The following is a 20,825-nucleotide window of genomic DNA, read 5'->3' on the forward strand; positions in this document are numbered from 1 at the left end:
AGAATTTGATATTTAATAAACCCACCACCATAATGTTTATGTTAAAAAACAAGCATTGAAAATGAATGAGGTAAGCATTCAGCATTAAGAACTTAGGGGAGAAAAGCCCGAGGAGAATCCATCAAAGTGCAGAAGGAAGAAGGTAAAGATAGCAGAAACTAATTGCTATAGAAAAGTTTAAAATATTTTAAAAATTTGAGAAACAGTAAAATTGACAAAACTTTATAAGATTAATCAAAATTAAAAGATAAAAGTTACAAATAAATCATAAGAAAAATGAAAAAAATATCACTAGATATACAATGGAGATCAAAGATATAACTAAATGCTTCACTCTAGATAAAGCTCAGAAAAATAATGAGCAAAAGCATACTGTATTTTTATGTTTTTTTTTTAAGATTTTGTTTATATATTCATGAGAGATATAAATGCAGAGACCTAGGCAGAGGGAGAAGCAGGCTCCATTTGGGACTCAATCCCGGATCCTAGCATCACACCCTGAGCCAAAGGCAGACGCTCAACCACTGAGCCACCCAGGCGTCCCTGAATTTGTATGTTTATACACAATATACATATAACTAATCAATATTTTATTATACTTATGGTTACATCCAGATGTAACCAGAAAAAAACAATGGAATGAGAATTCTAAATACAAGATTTAGAATTGTGGTTACCTCTTCTGGGGTAATTTGCCGCAGACAAGTAACAGAGATCTTAAAAGACTTTGCTTTTGTTCTACTTTTTATCTTAAGTAGGTAGTGGAAACATGCTCTACAATTTATTTTTCTTCTTTATTCCTTACATATACGTTATGTACCCTTTGATATATATATAAAACATTTTTAATAACTTCAATTATTAGTATGTAGCTACCTCTGATATATTAACAAAACAACAGAAAAGTTTGATTAAAGTACACTAGGTTTACATTTTAAGCACGTGCCCTAAAATCAATATTTTACTTAAAGTATTTAAATGAAAATATGAAGTTTTATTTTTAGACACCGAATGCTGATAAGTAGAATTTCTTTCTTTTTTTTTTAATAAATTAATTTTTATTGGTGTTCAATTTACCAACATACAGAATAACACCCAGTGCTCATCCCGTCAAGTGTCCCCCTCAGTGCCCGTCACCCATTCACCCCCACCCCCCGCCCTCCTCCCCTTCCACCACCCCTAGTTCATTTCCCAGAGTTAGGAGTCTTTATGTTCTGTCTCCCTTTCTGATATTTCCCACACATTTCTTCTCCCTTCCCTTATATTCCCTTTCACTATTATTCATATTCCCCAAATGAATGAGAACATACACTGTTTGTCCTTCTCCGATTAAGTAGAATTTCTTATTGCAAAGATACACATTCAGGTTATTGCTTTCAAATTTCTAAGCTTGTTATTATGTTCCCCAAATATTCAGCACGTAACATTATAATTATATCTGTCTTCAGGCAAAAGTAGAACATAGAGTAATGCTTGCTTAAACTTACAAACCACATTACTCGGTGGTTGCCTTACTTTATAATCTCTCAAATTCTGAAAACAGAACACAGGTGGTTATGTCAGATGGTTGACTATCAGCCTTTTCTAGGACTTATTAACAGTAGGAATGGCAACCGGGTTGAACTTCTTTTCATTCCACCAGCCTGTATAGCTTTGTGCTTGTTACCTTGTAGCATTGTCTGAAACATTTTGAGAATTGGTATTATGTGAGAAGTGGGGTAGGCTACACTATTAGTGATGCTGGGTCTGGGAGACTGAGCCAACTCTTTTGACTATCAGTAAGACAAGGATATATTAGGCATTTCATCCAGAAAACTGAAATGCTGGGATCCTTAAAATGAGATTGAGTTTCCTTTTGAGGAGATGCTTGCTCTTTCTGTGTTCCAAAGGCTCCTTGGTTCCAATAGATCTTTTAATCACATTTCTAAAAGCACCCTTTATGTATCTCTCTATTGGTTCTCCATTCATATATACGTTCACAAAGCCTTCATATTATGGTACAGTCTTATAATTAATTTCTCTAATAATAATTACTTATTTATGTTAGCATGACAGAGAAGATATGCATGCTGAAAACTACTCATTCTTTCAAGCCAAAAACCAAAAAATAAATGCTCAGCAGTGTAATACTGGGCAACTGTCATTTGGTAATTTGGCCACCCATAAAGAATAGCATGTCAGAAGGTGGTATAAATATTTTTCTGCTGGCTTTTTGCTCAGCAAAATCAGTAATCTTATGCTTTCTATTTATTCTAAATTATAATTCAGTGTGGTGGAAAGCAAATTGTACTGGGGTATGTCGTAGTTATTTTGCATTTGTTAACACAGTATATGAAACTCTGCAGACCTTGCCTGGTAAGGTACTTTTTGATTGTGTATATTTCTGTATTCAGGTGATTCAGGTATCTTTTTCTAAATGCTTCTGTATTCTGAGACATGCCCAATTTCCTTACTTAATAATAAAACAGTCCATGACTCATTGTAAATCAGTAGGGATCCAGCAATAAGGTGCAATACATCACAAAAGCAGAACAGGCTATCATTGGAGATAATAAGCAGGTGCATTAATATTCATGCTTTATGAAACCCTGCTTGTGCTTCTAAAAAGCTGTAGAATACATTCTAGGTTTAATGTTCACCACTAGATGTTTGCCAGTGATTTTCAGGCACTTCTTGTGGCACTTCATTCAAGGCATATCTAGGTAATATAGAAAACGTTCCGCCATGCTTTCCATTTACCTAATTGTATACTCAGCTAATGTTCCTTACTGAGCATGTATAATCCTTTCTGGTTGGACCTTGGGTCTTTCTTTGCCTCAGTGGGAAGCGCTGTTGTGTAAGACTGATTGTGTATGCATGCCTGTGTAGGTGGTATGGTGTGTGAGTTGGGGGCTGGGAGCCACCAAAAGGGAACAAACTACATGCATTGTCCTCTTCAGCGCAGTATCTCCCTAGTGTTAAAGAAATGCAATTTAGATTTGTTTTTACATAGACTGACCCAAGACCGAGGATAAGAAAATAATGTTATGCTCCAAGGGATGCAAAGGTACCAACACATAAGGGTTCACAGGCTGAGCACTGTCCAACTCCTGAGGCTGCCATACGCCATCCTCCCCCAGAGTTGTTCAACACCAAAAATAAGACATATGGACGTGTACTACTTTCCAGTCTTTAAAATATGTGATTCATATATGTCCTTACTTGGTTCATCTTTAAATACATTTGCAGATATATTGTGCACATGGACAATGTGAGTAAGTATGCATCTTAGGTTTAATATCCCTCTTGTTTGAACTCATATTTCATTTCTTCATTCTTGCGTGAGTTGACAAAGATCATCCCTGCCTCTTTTTAGAATCTTAACTCACGTGTCCTTTGTCTTCCTACCTTTCCAGGCAATGAAGGGATGGGGTCAGGAGGAAAAGGGATACTCTACCATTCATGTATCCCTCCTACTACTACTATTCCTATCACCACTACTACCACCACATCTGTTAGCATCATCATCACCACTAATTGCTGGAGAGGCTTTAAATGCAGAATGAGGAAAGAACTATTTGGAGTATGCTATTTATCCTAGCCTCTGCACTGGTCTATTCTGTATTCTGTGTTCCTCTTGATTTCCTTTTTGTTCATTCATTCATCCATTTATCCTTTCATTTATCCACCCATTCAGTAAATGTTTACTCAGAGCTTGCAGTATGTTAGATATAATGCTAAGTGATGGGGACAGAGTATGAACAAAATGGACAAGATGCCTGTAATCATGGAGCTTATACTCTGGGAATGAGTGAATTAGCAGGGTTAATTCATCTAGATCTTTTGCATTTTATAGAATCTCACTTCATGGGGCACCTGGGTGGCTCAGTCAGTTGAGCACCTGCCTTTGGCTTAGGTCATGATCTCAGGGTCCTGGGATTGAGCCCTGCATCAGGCTCCCAACTCAGAGAGTCTGCTTCTTCCTCTGCTCCTCCCTCCCAGCTCATGCTTGTTCTCTCTCAGATAAATAAATAAATAAATAAATAAATAAATAAATAAATAATAATTAATTAATTTTAAAAATCCTTAAAAAAGGAATCTCACTTTATGTTCAGGATATAATTACTAATATTGGGATCTTTTACTTTCTTCCTATTTTATGTGAAGAATTTATACAGTATCAGCCTTTGTCCTTATATAAAATCAGCCATTGATAGATACATAGAGCTAGAGTTTCATGAATATAGTGAAGTTTCTTTCACACAATCTCTTAGGAATCTCTCAATTCCTCAATTCTAGCAAGCCTTTTGCACTGCTGTTTGGTGATAGAACATATTTGCATTAGAAGTTATGAAAATTTTGGGAGAAATTTGGGATATACAGCTGTAGTGTGGTTAAGGACTTTTTATTAATCTGCTTAGAAGCAAAGAAGTAAAATAAACACTTGAAAGAAATGACATGGAGCCCTGCTCACCAGCTTCTCCTCCTCCCCAGTTTAAGTGCTGACAGTTTCTTGCATCATTGGTTGTGACGTGTGGCTCATAATTCTCTGTCAGTGCTCATGTTCTTCATAATGATAAACAGTCTCTCCTTTTAGAGTTAGTATGTAAAAATGCACTCATTTTGATGTTGGCTTTGGCTATTGGTAAATGAATACATTTTGAACCATAATTCTTTGGGGAAGCAAAAGTCTTCAAACATCAAGTCTGCTCTTACAAATTAAAAGAAATTTGTAACTTTCTACCCTGAATGAACTATCCTAGGGAATTTCAAAGCATATGTCAAAATATGGATTTGCTTGGTATTGAAAACTTGGTATTAATTGGCTATTTGTACTTAGTAAGTGCCATGTACTGCCTAATAAATCTATCTAAATAATTTTTCTGGCATGTACCTGTATGTGTCTCAGTGAAATTCAAATAAAAGTAATGTCAACAAAGCCAGGGAAAGAATATTGCAGTGAGGGGCCGTGTGTCACTAATAGTCTCAATTAACTTTCTTAAGTGGACAAGGAACTAAAAAATAAACAAAAATGTCTTGATCATGATAACAATTATACAAGGACCTTTATCCCAGATTTAAAAAGTCATTAAAGAAATCCATATAAATCATCTGTTGCTGATGGCATATTTTGCTGTAATTTTCATGAGATAGGAGACAACATCAAATTGGAAAACGATTATGACTATTATTCTTGAGAGATGAAAATTCTACCTACTAAATGACCTTACAGCATACTTAGCATTCCATTGGCTGAATACTTTTCACATTTCACTTACATAATAAATATGGGTAGCCAGATAACCTAATTAAAATTTTATATTATGACATATGCTGAATTTAAAGCAAAGCTTTTCTTCAAAATCCTCTCTCAGAAAATCTGAAACTGCCTTATGTTCAAATTCCTGCAAATCTCATACTATGTTTAATTATTTTATTTTTAACAAAGTTGTATTTGGGAAAGACAATACAAAACAAGGTTAATTACAAAGTGATTTTGAATGTTAATAGGTCATCTGATAGGTACTATTTTTAAAAAAGAGAAGAATATCACAGATGCAGTAATTATTTTTAACAATATGGCTTCAAAATTGCCAAAAATATGTGTCACATAATAAGCCATTTAATAACCACTTTAAATAGGAATATAGAATTTTCATTTTAAAGTAGGAAGATTTTGGCAACCAAACAAAAGAACATGGAGTACGAGAATCAGAGATGCTAACTTTATCTTAAATAAGAGTAAATCATATCTTTAACTCTGAAGCACAATCTGTGATTAAGGATTGCCAAATGTAGTGACTGTCAACCAAGTTTCAAGACAATGCTAAGAGGAGATATGGTGACTACTGATCTCAGGCAAAGTTGGCAAAGGACAGTTCTCCAAGGCAGGTGGTACTCCCTGAGAGGCCTGGAGCAATAGGGAGGGGAAGTGATGACTGTGATGATTGAGATTGGGCCCTGCCTCCTTCCCTTCCCCCACCCCCACCACTCAACAGGAGCCTCTTGCAGAATGCTAGTCCAGAAAAAACTCATTCAGTTGGCAGTCAGTTCCAAAGGAAACAGCATGAGCATTTTGTCTCTAAGAATAACAGAGGAAGAAAATAACAATTAAGTCCTGTAGCAGGTGAAGAACCCTTCTCACACACACACACACACACACACACACACACACACAAACTGAATCAGAGAAAAATTGTGATTTTAAAAAGCCCAGTGAATTAAAAAAAAATTCATGAAGTCGTTGTCTATATAAGTTTTCAAAGCAATGATGCAAGAATTTTGCTTTGAGACAATAGAAGATGAAATGGGATGGTAGGCTGAGGAAAGAAATGCAGAAGAAAGAAAATTAGAGAAATAAAGATCAAATTGGATTCTCCACAAACATTAATCAACACACCCCAAATCGTGGTAAGGGACATGACTGAGTGAATGGAATGATAAGTTAGAAAAGGAAAAAAAAAAAGAAAAGAAAGAAAAGTTAGAAAAGGAAGACAGAGAAAACCAGGATCTACAGAATTGTTTATCTAAAGAATAGAACTGAAATAATGGAAAAGAAAAAGAGTAGTTAAGGATTCTCAAAAGATTTAAGAGAGTAGAGACTTGAATCTTTAGACTGAGAGGACCAATTGTGCCTGGAAAAGTGACAGACAACAATCTTTAAACAGCAAAATTATTATACTCAAAATAGAAAAAAGAACACTTTGGGCATCTAAACAATGAAAACCAATTCCCCAAAAATATGGGGGGAAATCCAGTTTTCAGGTTTTTTTTTTTTTTTTCAGATTTCTCCATGGCATTACTCAACAGTATGAATTCTTTGATTCTAAGGTTAAAAAAAAGAGTGATTCAGTAATTTTGCATTCAGCCTCATTATTAGTCAAGTATAAAGAAATTAAACAATTGATTGGAAGCTACATTGTTACCATGATCCTTCCTGAAGAATATGTTGTAGAACAAAGTGCAAGCATTAGAAGTAGTGGAAAAACTCCAGCAGAAGTACGGAAAAGATCTCTGAGTTTTGTAGGACCAGAGTTAAAAGAAATGCATTGTTTCTGATTATGAATCAGAATATGAGTACTCTCAGACCTAAACAGCACAGTAATGATGTATAGTGTAAGAAAGTATAGTATTTTGATTTTCTCATCTTTTATAGATGAGGGAGGAAGATACCATTTAAAGATGAGGAATAAAATAGGGATATGAGATATTCAAAGAGTCAAAAAGTTAATGGGTAAAATAATGTAAGTATATATAATAAGATGATAGAAGGAAAGAAAGCAGAGGGAGAAGAAGTAAAAATTAGATAATTTGGCCAATGCTCATACTGGGGAGTAAATAAAAATCTGAATAAATAATACATATGTTAAATGAAGTTTAGTTATAAAAGTAATAATTAGAACAGCATAGGAACATTTCAGTGGAATGCACATAGTAAATATATGGTAAAAGAAGAAATTATTTATTTCAAATTAAAATTTATTTATTTTTTATTAATGATAGTCTAAAAGGGTTTTTTTCATCTTTAAAACTTACTTGCAATTCTTTGGGCAGCCTGGGTGGCTCAGCAGTTTAGTGCCACCTTTGACCCAGGGCATGATCCTGGAGGCCTGGGATCAAGTCCCATTTTAGGCTCCCCGCATGGAGTCTGCTTCTCCCTCTGCCTCTCTCTCTCTCTCTCTCTCTCTCTCTCTCTCTCTGTCTCTCATGAATAAATAAATAAAATCTTAAAAAAAACTTACTTGCAATTTTATCAAAAAATTCAGGGTTCCCTTAAAATTTGAGAAAACTTCTATCAATCTTCTTGCATACATGACCTGAAAGATTTAGAAGAATTTTCCAGAGACTAACTCTGGCTCTGTTGAAACCTTGCTTAAGAAGAAACTATGTAAATAGCTATATATGTACTGGTATATGATGATGTTCAAGATACACTGTTAAATAGAAAGAAGTTGCAAAATAACATGCAAAATTAATTGTGTATGTTTGCTCATTAATACCCTTAATGCCTATTCTTGTGTATTAAAGAGAGTAGCACTTATTTCTCTTACGTGATACTCTGCTACATAATAACAATCTCAAGTGGCCCTATGTAGCCACAGTTGTTATTACATTATGACCTTTTCTCTCTACTAAATCAGTATTTTTCACTAATATCGCATGCTTAACATTAAACTATATCAAAGAAGACTATAGATACAGTGTGTAGTACCTGTTGACGAGTAGTTTATAATTAGGCTAAGAAAACAAAATGGGTAAAACTGGAGGATGATACAGGATGCAAATCAGTGCTCATTTTACATTACATGAATCCTCTATAAAACTATCTCGGATTATTGCCACCTTTGGCAGTAGGTTTGATTTTTCACAGCAATTTCAGTCTGTAACATATTTTAACATCATGCTATATCTTTATCAGTTTCTAATAATTCAACATATGACAGTCTTGTCTTTATGGAAGAGATGAGACTGCTTTCAAGCCCTTTGACTCTAAATCCAATTATTTAACACAGTCACATGAAGCAAAAGGTTTACGTGGACTCCCGGATGACAACAAAACATCAATAATTCTTAGAACATCTACTAATATCTAGTGTGTCCATATGATGAAACTGAGGGACAGAGAGGTTGATTAATTTGTCCCAAATCAAAAACTAAGTAAGAGACACAACTCGGAAGTCAGCCAGGAAAGCTAGTTCCAGAGCTGGTGCACAGAACAGTACGTTAGGTGTGTGACCCAGATGGGTTATTTTGTCTCACTGATTTCTCTTTCTCCCTTGGTGGACAGTGGAAAATAATGACTCACTTTATAAAGTTCCCGTGACAGTTGTTAAGAAAAGTACCTCTAGGAGCTTTGTACTCCATGAAGTTCTATAGCAAATGTAAGATATTACTGTTGTCACTGCTGTCTTTGTGCTACCATTTTTACCCTCATGTCATATCGGTTCCCCTCGTAGGGAAGCAAAGTTTCCAGTTAGATTTTTGTAGAGATAAATTGCTTTTACAATCACTTATTGACTTTTAAACCTCAACATTCATGTTCTCACTCAGATTACACAATACTCATGGCCTAAAATAGTTTCTATTCTGTGAAAGATGACCCGACAAGGCATAATGTGATAAGGGCTATAATGAAGTTCTGAGTTTGCACAGAGACCTCATAGGGATGAAGGCAAAGGCAAGGATTGTGATATTCAAAGAGTTAAAACAGATTCCCCCCAGCTTAGAAAGAAAGACCTGGGATTTCAAATTCTAATTATCTTCCTGTGGGAGAAGCATCAACAAGTTTCGTATTGTATTTATGTGCGTGGTCTTCAGTCTTGCCTTTCCTGCATCTTTTCCCACAAAGACTGTCCTTGACCAACACCAGAAATGAATTTGATTTCTCTAATGCAGAAGGTAATTGGATTTTTCTTTATTGAATGCATCCCTTTAATGACTGTCTCTGCTCCTGCCAATTTAGCTGCAAGTGACCTGACATTGATCTGATGATATGACTTAAAATAAAGAGTTGGAGCTGGGGGTGAAAAAGACCAGCTGTCTGGCATCAGGGGGAAAAAATATGTTTTTTTTTTTGTCTCATCTTGCCATTTTCCTGAGAAAATCCTTTATCCTTGAATGTCATTTTTACAAAACACGCTGCTGTAATAATTGGTCATACAGCAGCAGATTGCCTTCTTCTAGAGAATATAATAAGTATTTCCCAGAAAGTGCCCTGGAGAAAACACTGAAAATTGAATAAAATCCACCCAGTAATCATTCTGTTCCTTGGAAATATTTATTACCATGTAGATTCTTTCTGGAACAGGGTAAATATTGCTGAACAGAATTAATTAAATCTTACAAGGAACTGGTAAAACATGAAATATTTATTTAAGTATTTATTTACTTAACCTTGAGGTTTTGTAAAAATAAAATTTGACCCAAGAGTTGCTATTCAAGAAAGTTACAAAGGAGTAGTGGATGAAATTGCTGTTTGGAAGAGTAACAACTCCTTCCTTAAGGGAAGCTATGATATAAAACTCTTTTTATGCCCAAGAATATATGGAATTTAAATTTTTCTTCACTTTTGCCTTCATTCACTTTTTAGTAACAGTGTAACTCACTTGATCCATGCTCAAATTTTATTCTGTCAAGATAAAGATTCATTCATTCTGACAGATAAGAATTCTCTTTGATTGAAGATGCAAAGCTTGGGCATTAGAGGGAGAAAATAAAAACTTGTCATTTTAAGTTGTAAAGAAGAAAATAATAGATGAGAAAATCGTAACTAAATTTCCTTTTAAAAACCAGTGAAATCAATGTTTTTCCCTTTTGAATTTTTATTGTTAGTTGCACTCACAGTTATCAATGTCATTAATAATTTCAAGAAGTTAACTGAGAGTTTGTATTAAAATCATTCATGGCATTTGTTGAATTTGAAGACTCAAAGCCACATTACACAAAACTATTGTAAGCCCTGCGTTAGAGCGGGCATAAATCTACAGTGTTGCTCAGTAAAGAGCAGTGAACTTCTTTTGGTTCTCATCAACCAAGAGAAACTTGGGAGTTCTATTCCAAGAATTATCTTGAGAAAGAATATAAAGAAGAATTAAGAGTGAGTATTTCCTGGAGACTGGGCTCCTTAACCTCTGTTCTGATTGCAATTTAAATGGGCCTGTGAAGCCCTTGGCATGCCTGTGAATGTTTCCAGAGAGCACTTCTTAGATGCTGGGTAGCACAATAAGATGGGCTTGCTTGAGAATTGATGTGCCTTCCACAGAAAGCCCAGGACGATTGAAGGGGTCATTGATCCAGAAGGACTCCCCACTGAAGAAAAGTCTTTCATCATAAATGATTAAATCTCACTAATTCCAGGCCAGGCCATTGTTGGAAGCTATACCTAAGTGCAATATTAACATCTTAAGAGCAAGATAAAGAGGGGCACCTAGGTGGCTCAGTGGTTGAGCATCTGCCTTTGGCTCAGATCATGATCCCGGGGTCCCGGGATCCAGTCCCACATTAGCCTCCCTGCAGGGAGTCTGCTTCTCCCTCTGCTTATGGCTCTGCCTCTCTGTGTCTCTCATGAATAAATAAAATCTTAAAAAAAAAAAAGCAAGAGAGAGAAGTCTGTATTAATAGATGATGAAAATTCTTCCTCACTCAATTCAGTATATCTCATTCTATATGCATTTCTTAATTTTGAATTAGCCTTGTTGGTTTGAATTTGGACATTATTAAATACAAATCCAATTAATGAAACAATATTCTTCTCTTGAAGGGAAGACAGATTTTCTGGAAAAAGGAAAACATGTGTGTGTGAGTGTGTGTGTACACATACACAAATATTTTTTCCTGTATCAGAAGAAAGAAGGAAATTAATTACTCACCCCATCAGATTTTTATAAATGCTTTTACAATAGGTTATCTATTTATGATACTTTGGACATTTTCTGAAATCATTAATATGGGGTATAATCAATGAGCAATTTATTTTGTTAATGCATTTTTAAAAACAAGTGTTTAGGGACGCCTGGATGGGCTCAGTGGTTGAGCATCTGCCTTCCACTCAGGGCATAATCCCAGGGTCCTGGGATCGAGTCCCACCTCAGGTTCCCTGCAGGAAGCCTGTTTCTCCCTCTCTCTATATCTCTGCCTCTCTCTATGTGTCTTTCATGAATAAGTAAGTAAAATCTTAAAAGAAAATGAAAAATAAATAAAAACACACATTTATATAAAATCATTTTGTCATTTCTTCGTTAAGCGAATATCTTGAAGGTTTTTATATAAAAGAACCTTAGACATTGGAAGAGATATAGAGACAGATCTTCACCTTCAAGGATTTTGAAACCTACTGAAGAGAGAACAGATGTACATAGTAAGTCAAACAGAAAGTGGAAAGTGGTAAGTGACATAAGAGGGATTGATCCAGAACTACAGTTGGAGTGGACAGTGAAGATGTCACAATGTGTGATGATGATGTGGTTTTGCCAAGGCCTCGGAAGGTGGGCAGACTGTGCAAGTAGGAAGGAGAAGTAGAATATTTTTTAGAAGAAAACATAGGACTGAAAATGGCAAGGAGGTATGAGAATACTAGGCTATTAAAATAAATATTCTATAAAACTGGGTCAAGTCTCATACTTCATATGTCATTTTTTTAAGTTTAAAAAAATTATTTATGACACACACAGAGAGAAAGGCAGAGACACAGGCAGAGGGAGAAGCAGGCTCCCTGCAGGGAGCCCCATGTGGGACTCGATCCCAGAACCCTGGGATCAAACCCTGAGCCAAAGGCAGATGCTCAACCACTGAGTCACCCAGGTGCCCCCTCACGCATCATTGAAAGAAAAAACAAGAGAGAAGGGAAGGTAATATTTTGACTAGTGATATAGGTAGAAATGTAGACATGTAGAGAAATAGTTGGAGTTTCTGATTTAGACAAGCAAAAACTATGGTATGTTATTTATTATGTATGTTTTGTGTCTATGAAGAGGTTAACACTTGCTTAAAGATGTCTCCTTATATAAGGTAATCTTGACTGATTTTTAAAGCATAGTCTCAGTAGTTGACATGTTGGGTGATCTTAAATATATTCATTTGTTACATAAAGTCAAATGAACTACTAAAATTTTTAATTGAAAATGTATTCTTGATTTTGTCTCTGCATATATTCTAGTGTTAAGATACGTACATATTTTATTCTTGACAAAGTGTAAATTATATAAATATTTACACCTAAATGTAAGATTTCTGAAAGTGCTAAATAAATTCCTTTTATTGCTTCAGGTCACTGATATGATGCTTCAGGACAAGCCCTATCCTGATTGGGGAAAATCTGCAAGAGCTTTCTGGAAGAAAGGAAATGTTAGGATCATTTTATTCTGGTAAGAGATTATTTTGTTTATAGATTTTTGCCTTTCATCATTCACAAAGGACTTGAGTTGAATGTAGTTTTGTTTTAGATGCATAGAATTCTATGTTGAGAGGCATTTCCAGGGGACACTGTCTTCCATTTAAGATGATTAAAACCATTATCCTAATTATTTTATGAATTACTTTCTGCTTACACATTGTTGCCTATACACATTTACAAGAGATACATTTACTAATACAGTAATACATATTTTACCAGAGGTAAGTAGGTTTTTGATTCAGCAAAAACAAGCTATAATTTTCATCAATGAAATCTGCTATAAAAATGTCTCCAGTAAATTCTAAATTTCCAGTATATTTGACAGGATATAATTTTGCTTTGAAGAAGTTATACAGAGAGGGAACCTCTTTACAAATCACATCTGGCTCATTGGCATTTCTTCTTTATGTAACTTCCTTTAGCTCTCTAGCCCAATCATTGCAATTAAAAAATAATCCATGTCTTATAGAACTTTGTTTCGCATAGCATCACCACTATTTATGTGTATTTGAACAAGTTTAGACAGAAAACATCAAGAAGGGCACTTTTGCCTGACTGTGTGATACCACTCGACTATAGAGTCAGCCTGATATATGAAAGGGTGTGTGAACTAACACACAGTAGTGCTCGAATTGATGCTACCTTGTGCAGGGTAAATTCTATCCTGCTCACTTGCCTTTTGAAATGATAGAGAAAAAATGTTTGTTCTTGGATTTAATTCCGAGGGTTGATTTCTTTTTTCATGCACAGGCTACAAAAATCATGGGATGATATACACACTCTAAGCTATCTTTGGGCTTTAACACTGTAATTAAATGTTGATAGATATATATGGCATTTTGAACTCAATTCTTAGAAGATAAACAAAAGTAGATTCCAAATAGTGTTGTAAAAATGAATATGATTTTGTGGATGTTTATTTAAGCCTTGTCTCTATAAGTCAAGTGTGGCCTATTTTTATGGTGCATTTAACCTTTAATTTTTTTTTCCTGTGTGCAAGTTCCCCATGTAGCTTCCCTAAATAATATAGGATATAGCTATAGAAAATATTTATTGAGCATATGTTTTGCTCCAGGCACTATGCTAAGTATTTAACATGCTATGTATTTGCTCATTTAATCCCGACAATCCTATAAGGTAGGCGTTATTGTTGTGAGCATAAGTCTCTGACTCCAGAGATCCAGTTTTACATCATTATAACTAGCCTACCTCTAAGAGAGCAAAGGATACATCAGTGTGCAAATTTCCAAATGATTATCCTTAGTCTCTTTTTAGGTAATGGTGCTATATTAGCAATACAAGACTCTGGGGACACCTGGGTGGCTCTAAGCTTGAGCATCTGCCTTTGGCTTAGGGCGTGATCCTGGGATTCGGGATCTAGTCCCACATCGGGCCCCCCTGAGGGAGCCTGCTTCTCCCTCTGCCTATGTTTCTGCCTCTCTGTCTGTCTTTCATGAATAAATAAATAAATCTTTTTAAAAAAAGGAATACAAGATTCTGGGGAGTCATTCAACCCTGTAGAAATCTCTACAGAGATTTTAGGAATCATAATTTTAAAAAGATAGATGTTAATATTAAAAGAGTTTATGGACTATCTCTCTTAAAACAATATGAATTTACTATGTTTACATTAATTTTATATTATTTAATGCATCTTCAAAGGCAGCCTGCTAATTATGTTCAAGGTGGCCAGTGACTCAGGTCACATGTATAATATTTGCAAAAGTGAGCCATGCATATGGTAATCTGAAGGCCTCTCTGATTTTTGTCATTAGCTACTCTTAATTGCAATTGCTGTTTCAGAGGAGAGAAATCCATACTGGATTTTTCCTTAAGCATCTTAGTATGTTTTCCGTGAACATTAATATTCAGGTCTATGTATTACCATCCCTTTTATACAAATGGTTTTTTTTTTGACAGATGTGATAACATAGCTCCAATTGATAACCTAGAGCATATTTTAAATTCTATAAAAATAATTTAATTAGTCACTGGCAAATAGATAATACTCTTGAATGGAGAGCAGTTCAGGTTAATAAATTCACACTGTTGTAGTCATTGTTTTTGTAAAATTATCAATTATTAGATGATATATTTGAGAGATGAGTTTTTATTGTCATATTTCAAAAGTAGTATTTCAAATCATGGAGAACATAAAATAACTGGAGGAAAATTTAAATGCTACTCTAAAAATATTTTTCCTATTTTATCCATTTCTATACAGTTAGATTATCTTGTCAACAGTTTTCATGGTTTTAAAAAAGGAAAATCCGATGCAAAAAGTTGAATATGGAAATTATGTGGGAAGCAATGAAATCTTCTGTTTTGTTCATACTTTTTGGATAAAAGAGATTTAGCAAGTATAAAGGGCATTTTATTTTTTTATTTTTATTTTTTTTAGCTGTAGGAGATAGCATACAGAAATCTTTGGCAAGGTTTCAAATGAAACAAAAGATAGTATTTACACACTATGTGTTACCCACTCAAAAAGAGGTTTTTTTTCTTTTGGTTTTGTCCCAGTTAAGGGAAGGGAGATGAGTGTGAAAAACCTATGCTAGAGAAGAAATTTTGCAAACGAAGCTTTCATAAGTTGCAATGTGATTATATGCAGCAGTTTCAACAGTACAACATGCAATTTTGTTCTAGTAAACTTATCTTTTACCAACATGTAGCTGCTTTAACTCATAAATGTCTGTCAGAAACTATTTCCTTTGCAGCAGTGGGCTGAGCTCTTACTTGATTCCTAGTGATAGATGTCCCTACATTGAAGAAAAACGGTTCCTGTTTCTTTCTGTAATTGTGCAAAGATGAGGCTGCTATAGCACATGGATTTTGGTGCCGGGGATGAGACTACATTGTCGTGTGTGAAAAATACTAAATGAGAGAGGGAAGAATATTTATAGAACTTTCCTTCCAAAATCACTTTTCCAGCCCTTTTGTTAATTAAATAGAACAAAGACCTAAGAATGTAAATCCTAGGTTAATTCCATACACTGTTTTTATTTTCCAGAGGGGCTATGAAAAACATTTCCACTCACTTGTATCTGAAGCAAATATACACATAAACATAGATATAAAAAAAAACCAAGTAATATGCACCTGAAACTCATATAACACTGTGTATGAACTATACTTCCATAAAAATAAAGATATTAAAGTCAAGTAATATGATGTTTCTGTTAGCTCCTATTCCCCATTTTATTTATTCTCTTGTGACACATTTTGTATGCTTTTGATGGGAAGTATCTTGGAATAATATTTCCCGAAGGCCTAGCCTAGCTTAAAAAAAAAAAATAAGGAAAACACTCTCCTGTGATTAGTAGAGGAATTGGCAGAAGGAGGGATTGGGAAATTTGGTGTTTATTAGGGCTTCACAAATACTCCAGTTCTTTGCCTTCCAGACATAGGAGAGGATTGCATTTTTCTGTCTCCTCTGACCACATGACTTGCTTTGACCAATTAAAATGGGATGAAAGTGACGTGTCACATTTAGATAGAAGCTTTCTTTTTTTTTTCTTATTTAAGTGAATAAGTCCCAATGCAAGACTTGAACCCATGACCCTGAAGTAAGGAGTCAGATACTTAACTAACTGAACTACCTGGGCACCCTTAGGTAGAAGCATTTAATTGGCATGAGAAGCACTGAAGGGAGCTCTTTTTTTTTTTTTAAGATTTTATTTATTTATTTGAGAGTGAAAGAAAGCACAAATGGGGAGGAGAGGGAGAAGCAGGCTCCCCGCTGAGAAGGGAGAGGGAGCCTAACACAGGACTTGATCCCAGGACCCTGGATCATGACCTGAACTGAAGACAGGCGCTGTTTAACAGACTGAGCCACCGGGGCACCCCTAAAGAGAGCTCTTCTCATAGTAGCAACTGTGGAAGTTTACATCTAACTGGAGCCCTGCTCATTCAGGTTCCCTGAATGACCAGCGGAAACCAAGCATTTAACAGCACAGTGGTCAAATAGTGTGAGTGAGAAATAATCCTTTGCAAATGTTAAGCCCCTGAGATGTGGGGATTGTTTGAAACTGCATCCTGCTGTATACGGAAATTGATCCTGGAAGCAAAGTGTTGCTGTAACAGAAGGCTGGAATTTTTATTTTAAGGGCTGGACAGCAAAAGGCAAACAACAACAACAACAACAACAAAACCAAAAAAACAAAAAAAACAAACAACCCTGATGATATAAGTTGGAAAAATGGTGATACAGGTGTTATAGTGGCAAAGCATTTGGTCAAAACTGTGGTCTATAATTACTTAGACACTCCAGGAGAACTGGGAAAATGGAATGTTGGTAATATGTTGATATATGCATCGGTGTACTATTGTGTACTTCCATTTCCATTCTGATGCATAAAGATTATCTTTTATTTTTCAGATAATTAGTATCTCCATATTTTAAAAACTACTTTATCTAGTGCTTTAATGCTTTGGGTGGACATTTCTTGATCATGATTATCTTAACTCTTAACTGGGAAACAAATGTAGCAGCTGCTATTTGTCCTGTTTTGAAGATCATGGTCATTAATAAGGTCTAACAAAATTGTTTAGCTTTCACCAGACGAGAGCTAATCAAGAAATGATTATCATCTTCATGTACATGGTCTGGGAAACAACATGATAATCATAAAATGACAATGAAATATAATAAAGTAATATAAAAAACTGAAGAATCTTGACGGAAATGTCCATTAAGAGGGGTTTAAACAAAGGTCTCTAGTATGCAGCTGTATGGATGCCCTGTATGACTTCCTTTCTTTTCTCTTCAAAAGGGATGTGTTTTGTTATTTTGCATGATCCTTTTCAGCCGTGCAATGCTATTTTTTATTATAAGATTAAAATATTGAAGAGAGAGTAATTCTGTTTGCTTTGCTCCAGAGGAAAGAATATGAATGTTTGTGTCCTTCTAAAATTTGTAATTTGAAGTCTTGATGCCCAAATGATGGTACCCAGAAGGTGAGGTCTTTGGAAGGTGCTTAGGTCATGAGGGTAGATTTCCTCATGAGTGGAATTAGTGCCTTTACAAAAAAAGGTTCCAGAGAGATCCTCTCTATCATGTGAAGGCACAGTGAGAGGGTGTCGGCTATGAACCAGGATGAGGACCTTCACCAAATGAAACCATCCTGGTGCCTTGACTTTAAACTTCCCAGCCTCTAGAACTGTGAGAAATATGTTGTTTACAAGCCAGCCAGTCTGAGATATTCTGTTACAGCAGCCCAAGTGGACTAAGATGTAGGTAAGTCACATGGAAGCAGATTTAGATTCATGTCTTAAAGAATTCCCTAATGATGTGAGCCTCTCAATGCTGAGCAAGCTTGCCTGATGAAATGTTGGATTTCCTGTTAGTAGAAGTATTCTAGCAAAGGCTAGATCATCTGTCAGGGATGCAGTAGAAAGATTTTCACATTCAATGAGAAAAAACGTAAATCACTTCTAACTTTTCATCAAACTTAAGATTCTGTGACTCTAGATATTTAATTAGAAAGTATTACTCTTTTTTTTGGCTTTATAATGAAAGGGTACTAATTTTAATTTAATATGCTCTGTATAATTCCATCATAATTATGAGGAAAATTTTTACATTAGACAATAATTCATGAAAGGTTCTGGGGCAACTATAATATGCAGAACTTTTTGCCTCACTTCCCAAGTAATATATTAGCCTATATCTTTTCTCTGGCTGAATTTTGTCTTCTAGCCTTCAGCTTTCCTACCATCTCAACATGTCTTATGAAGCGGTTGTCTATCTTTAATTAAAAGCTGCCTCTGTAACTGAGGAAAAGCAGAACATTTCTAGCCCAAATCAGGTAACTGTACCTATTTGATCAGTCACCTTAATTTTAAACACCTCACAAAAGTTAACAGGCTCCATTTAAGTCTCGCTTCTTCTAAGCAGAGAGATCCAAGGATGCACTTCAACTCGTTTTCTTGTTAGGTGTAAATTTTCTACTTCTGAATAAAAAGGTGATTGATGTTGCATTATTGTCTTGTCATATTATTGTCATATTTGGAGATTTTCATTTAAATAGTAAATTCTGTGTTTATGCCTGAAAGATTTAACTCTCAGGCATCTATTTGTACCTGGGCATTAACACAATCCCATGACCCTCCAGACTTAATTTTGCTGAATTAAGAGCAAGTCTGTTTTTATTAACTTATTTAAATCAATACTTATTAAGTGCTGAATGCAATGTGAAATAGTGGTTAGAAGTATATACTCTGGAGCCAGCTGCTTGGCTTTCAATCCCGGCTTTACTACCTGCTATTGTGTATTAGTTATTATTTTGTTTTAACTGGTATTACGATTGCTCTTTCGCTGCACCAGGTGCTCTCCATGGTGCTGAGAGCACAACTTTGAAAGAAATAGTAAGGACTCTTGACAGCATTAATTTTCTGTCTGATGAGAAATACAGGGTGTGAGGGGGAAGGCAATGCCAGCTTTCGATGTGGATGCTATGATGTGCTTAGAGAGCCCTAGGGATGGTTTTTTAAAAGAACTAGAACCTAAGTGTAATCTTAGGATAAGGAGGTGTCAAAAAGGAGGAAATTGAGGCAGATTGGTTCTAGAACTGAGGCAGAAGGGAAATTCAGGGGTAGCATGGAGTATTAAGGCTTAAGCAACTGAACAGACGGTGATACTATTTACTGAGATAGGACATTGTGGTGGGGGAGCAAGTTTTGGGTGGAGACGTAATAAGCCCAGACCTGCGTTTTGAGCTTGATGTACTAATTGAGATATCTTATAAAATATAGTTAATAGTATTGTAATAGCATTGTATGATAACAGATGGTAGCTATACTTATGGTGAACCTATAATAATGTTACCCACTTGCCAAATCACTATGTTGTACACATGAAACTAATATAACATTGTGTGTTAGCCATACTTCCATTACGGAGAGAGAGAGAGGTACTCAATAAGCAGTTCTTTATATGGATCTGAAGCTGCAGAGTGAGGGAATGAGATCCAAGACAGAAATATCACTAAAATTAGTATTTCAGTTTATATTTTTACTCTCATCTAGATGTTGTTATCTACACAGATATGGTTTTTGAAGGAACATGAGTGAATGTTAAGTGAGAATAAAAGATCTATGATAAAACCCATAGTACTCATTTATCTGGGAACAGGCAAAAGAAGGATCCACAGAGAAGACAGAGAAAGAGAGGATAGAAAGAGTGAAAAATAGGAAAAATGTATGTTATAGAGGTTAGGAGAGGAGAGGATATCAAGAGATGTAGCAACATCAATAGTCAAATGCTAGACATATAACAAATAAGATCAAAATACAAAGTGTCTATGAGATTTTGCTGGTAACCTCAGCAAGAATGGTTTTCTGGAATGCTGCCCTAGAAGCCAGACCTATACTGTGATTAGGAGAGGAAGAAGTGGGAACAGGGAGTATGGTCAGAAGGTGAGAGAGAAGTTGAAGGGATGTCTATATATTTAAAAATGGATATATTCCCTATGAAAAAATTAAATGTTTACTGGTTTGCTCTTTATTGATTCATCATATTCATTTTAAAAAGAGAGCTCATTTCAAATTATTTGCTGTACAGTTATTGAACTGAAGCCTCAAATGAAATTATGTGGTAAAAATTTACTATGTATATAATCCTCATTCTTTAATACAATATACAGTTAATAAGGCTTTAAATTAAAATACCTTTAAAATTTTTAAAGAAATGTACTAAAGTCAAAATGGTGATTAACATATTTCTGCCAATACCTATTTCACACATATTTCTGCCTATATCACAGTTCTTTTTTAAAATTTTGTATTTAAATGCAATTTAGCTAAAATACAGTGTATTAGTAATTTCAGGGATAGAATTTAGTGTTTCATCAGTTGCATACAACACCCACTGCTCAATACATCAAGTGCCCTCGTTAATGCTCATTCTCAGTTATCCCCTCCAGCAACTCTCATTTTGTTCCCTAGAGTTAAGAGT

General features: G+C 35.2%; 1 protein-coding gene across 3 annotated transcripts in view; it reads left to right on the forward strand.

The window, feature by feature from the left end:
• The window catches only part of TMEM117 (transmembrane protein 117), a 475,906-nt gene that overhangs the window by 296,586 nt on the left and 158,495 nt on the right, over window positions 1–20,825 (forward strand). For all 3 annotated transcript variants that reach the window (XM_055318966.1, XM_055318965.1, XM_055318967.1), the window contains one exon: window positions 12,745–12,842. In XM_055318966.1, the coding sequence (XP_055174941.1) occupies window positions 12,745–12,842 (98 nt within the window). The remainder of the gene's footprint in view (window positions 1–12,744; window positions 12,843–20,825) is intronic.

Source organism: Nyctereutes procyonoides, unplaced genomic scaffold (assembly GCF_905146905.1).
Source record: "Nyctereutes procyonoides isolate TBG_1078 unplaced genomic scaffold, NYPRO_anot_genome, whole genome shotgun sequence".
Lineage (NCBI taxonomy): Eukaryota > Metazoa > Chordata > Mammalia > Carnivora > Canidae > Nyctereutes > Nyctereutes procyonoides.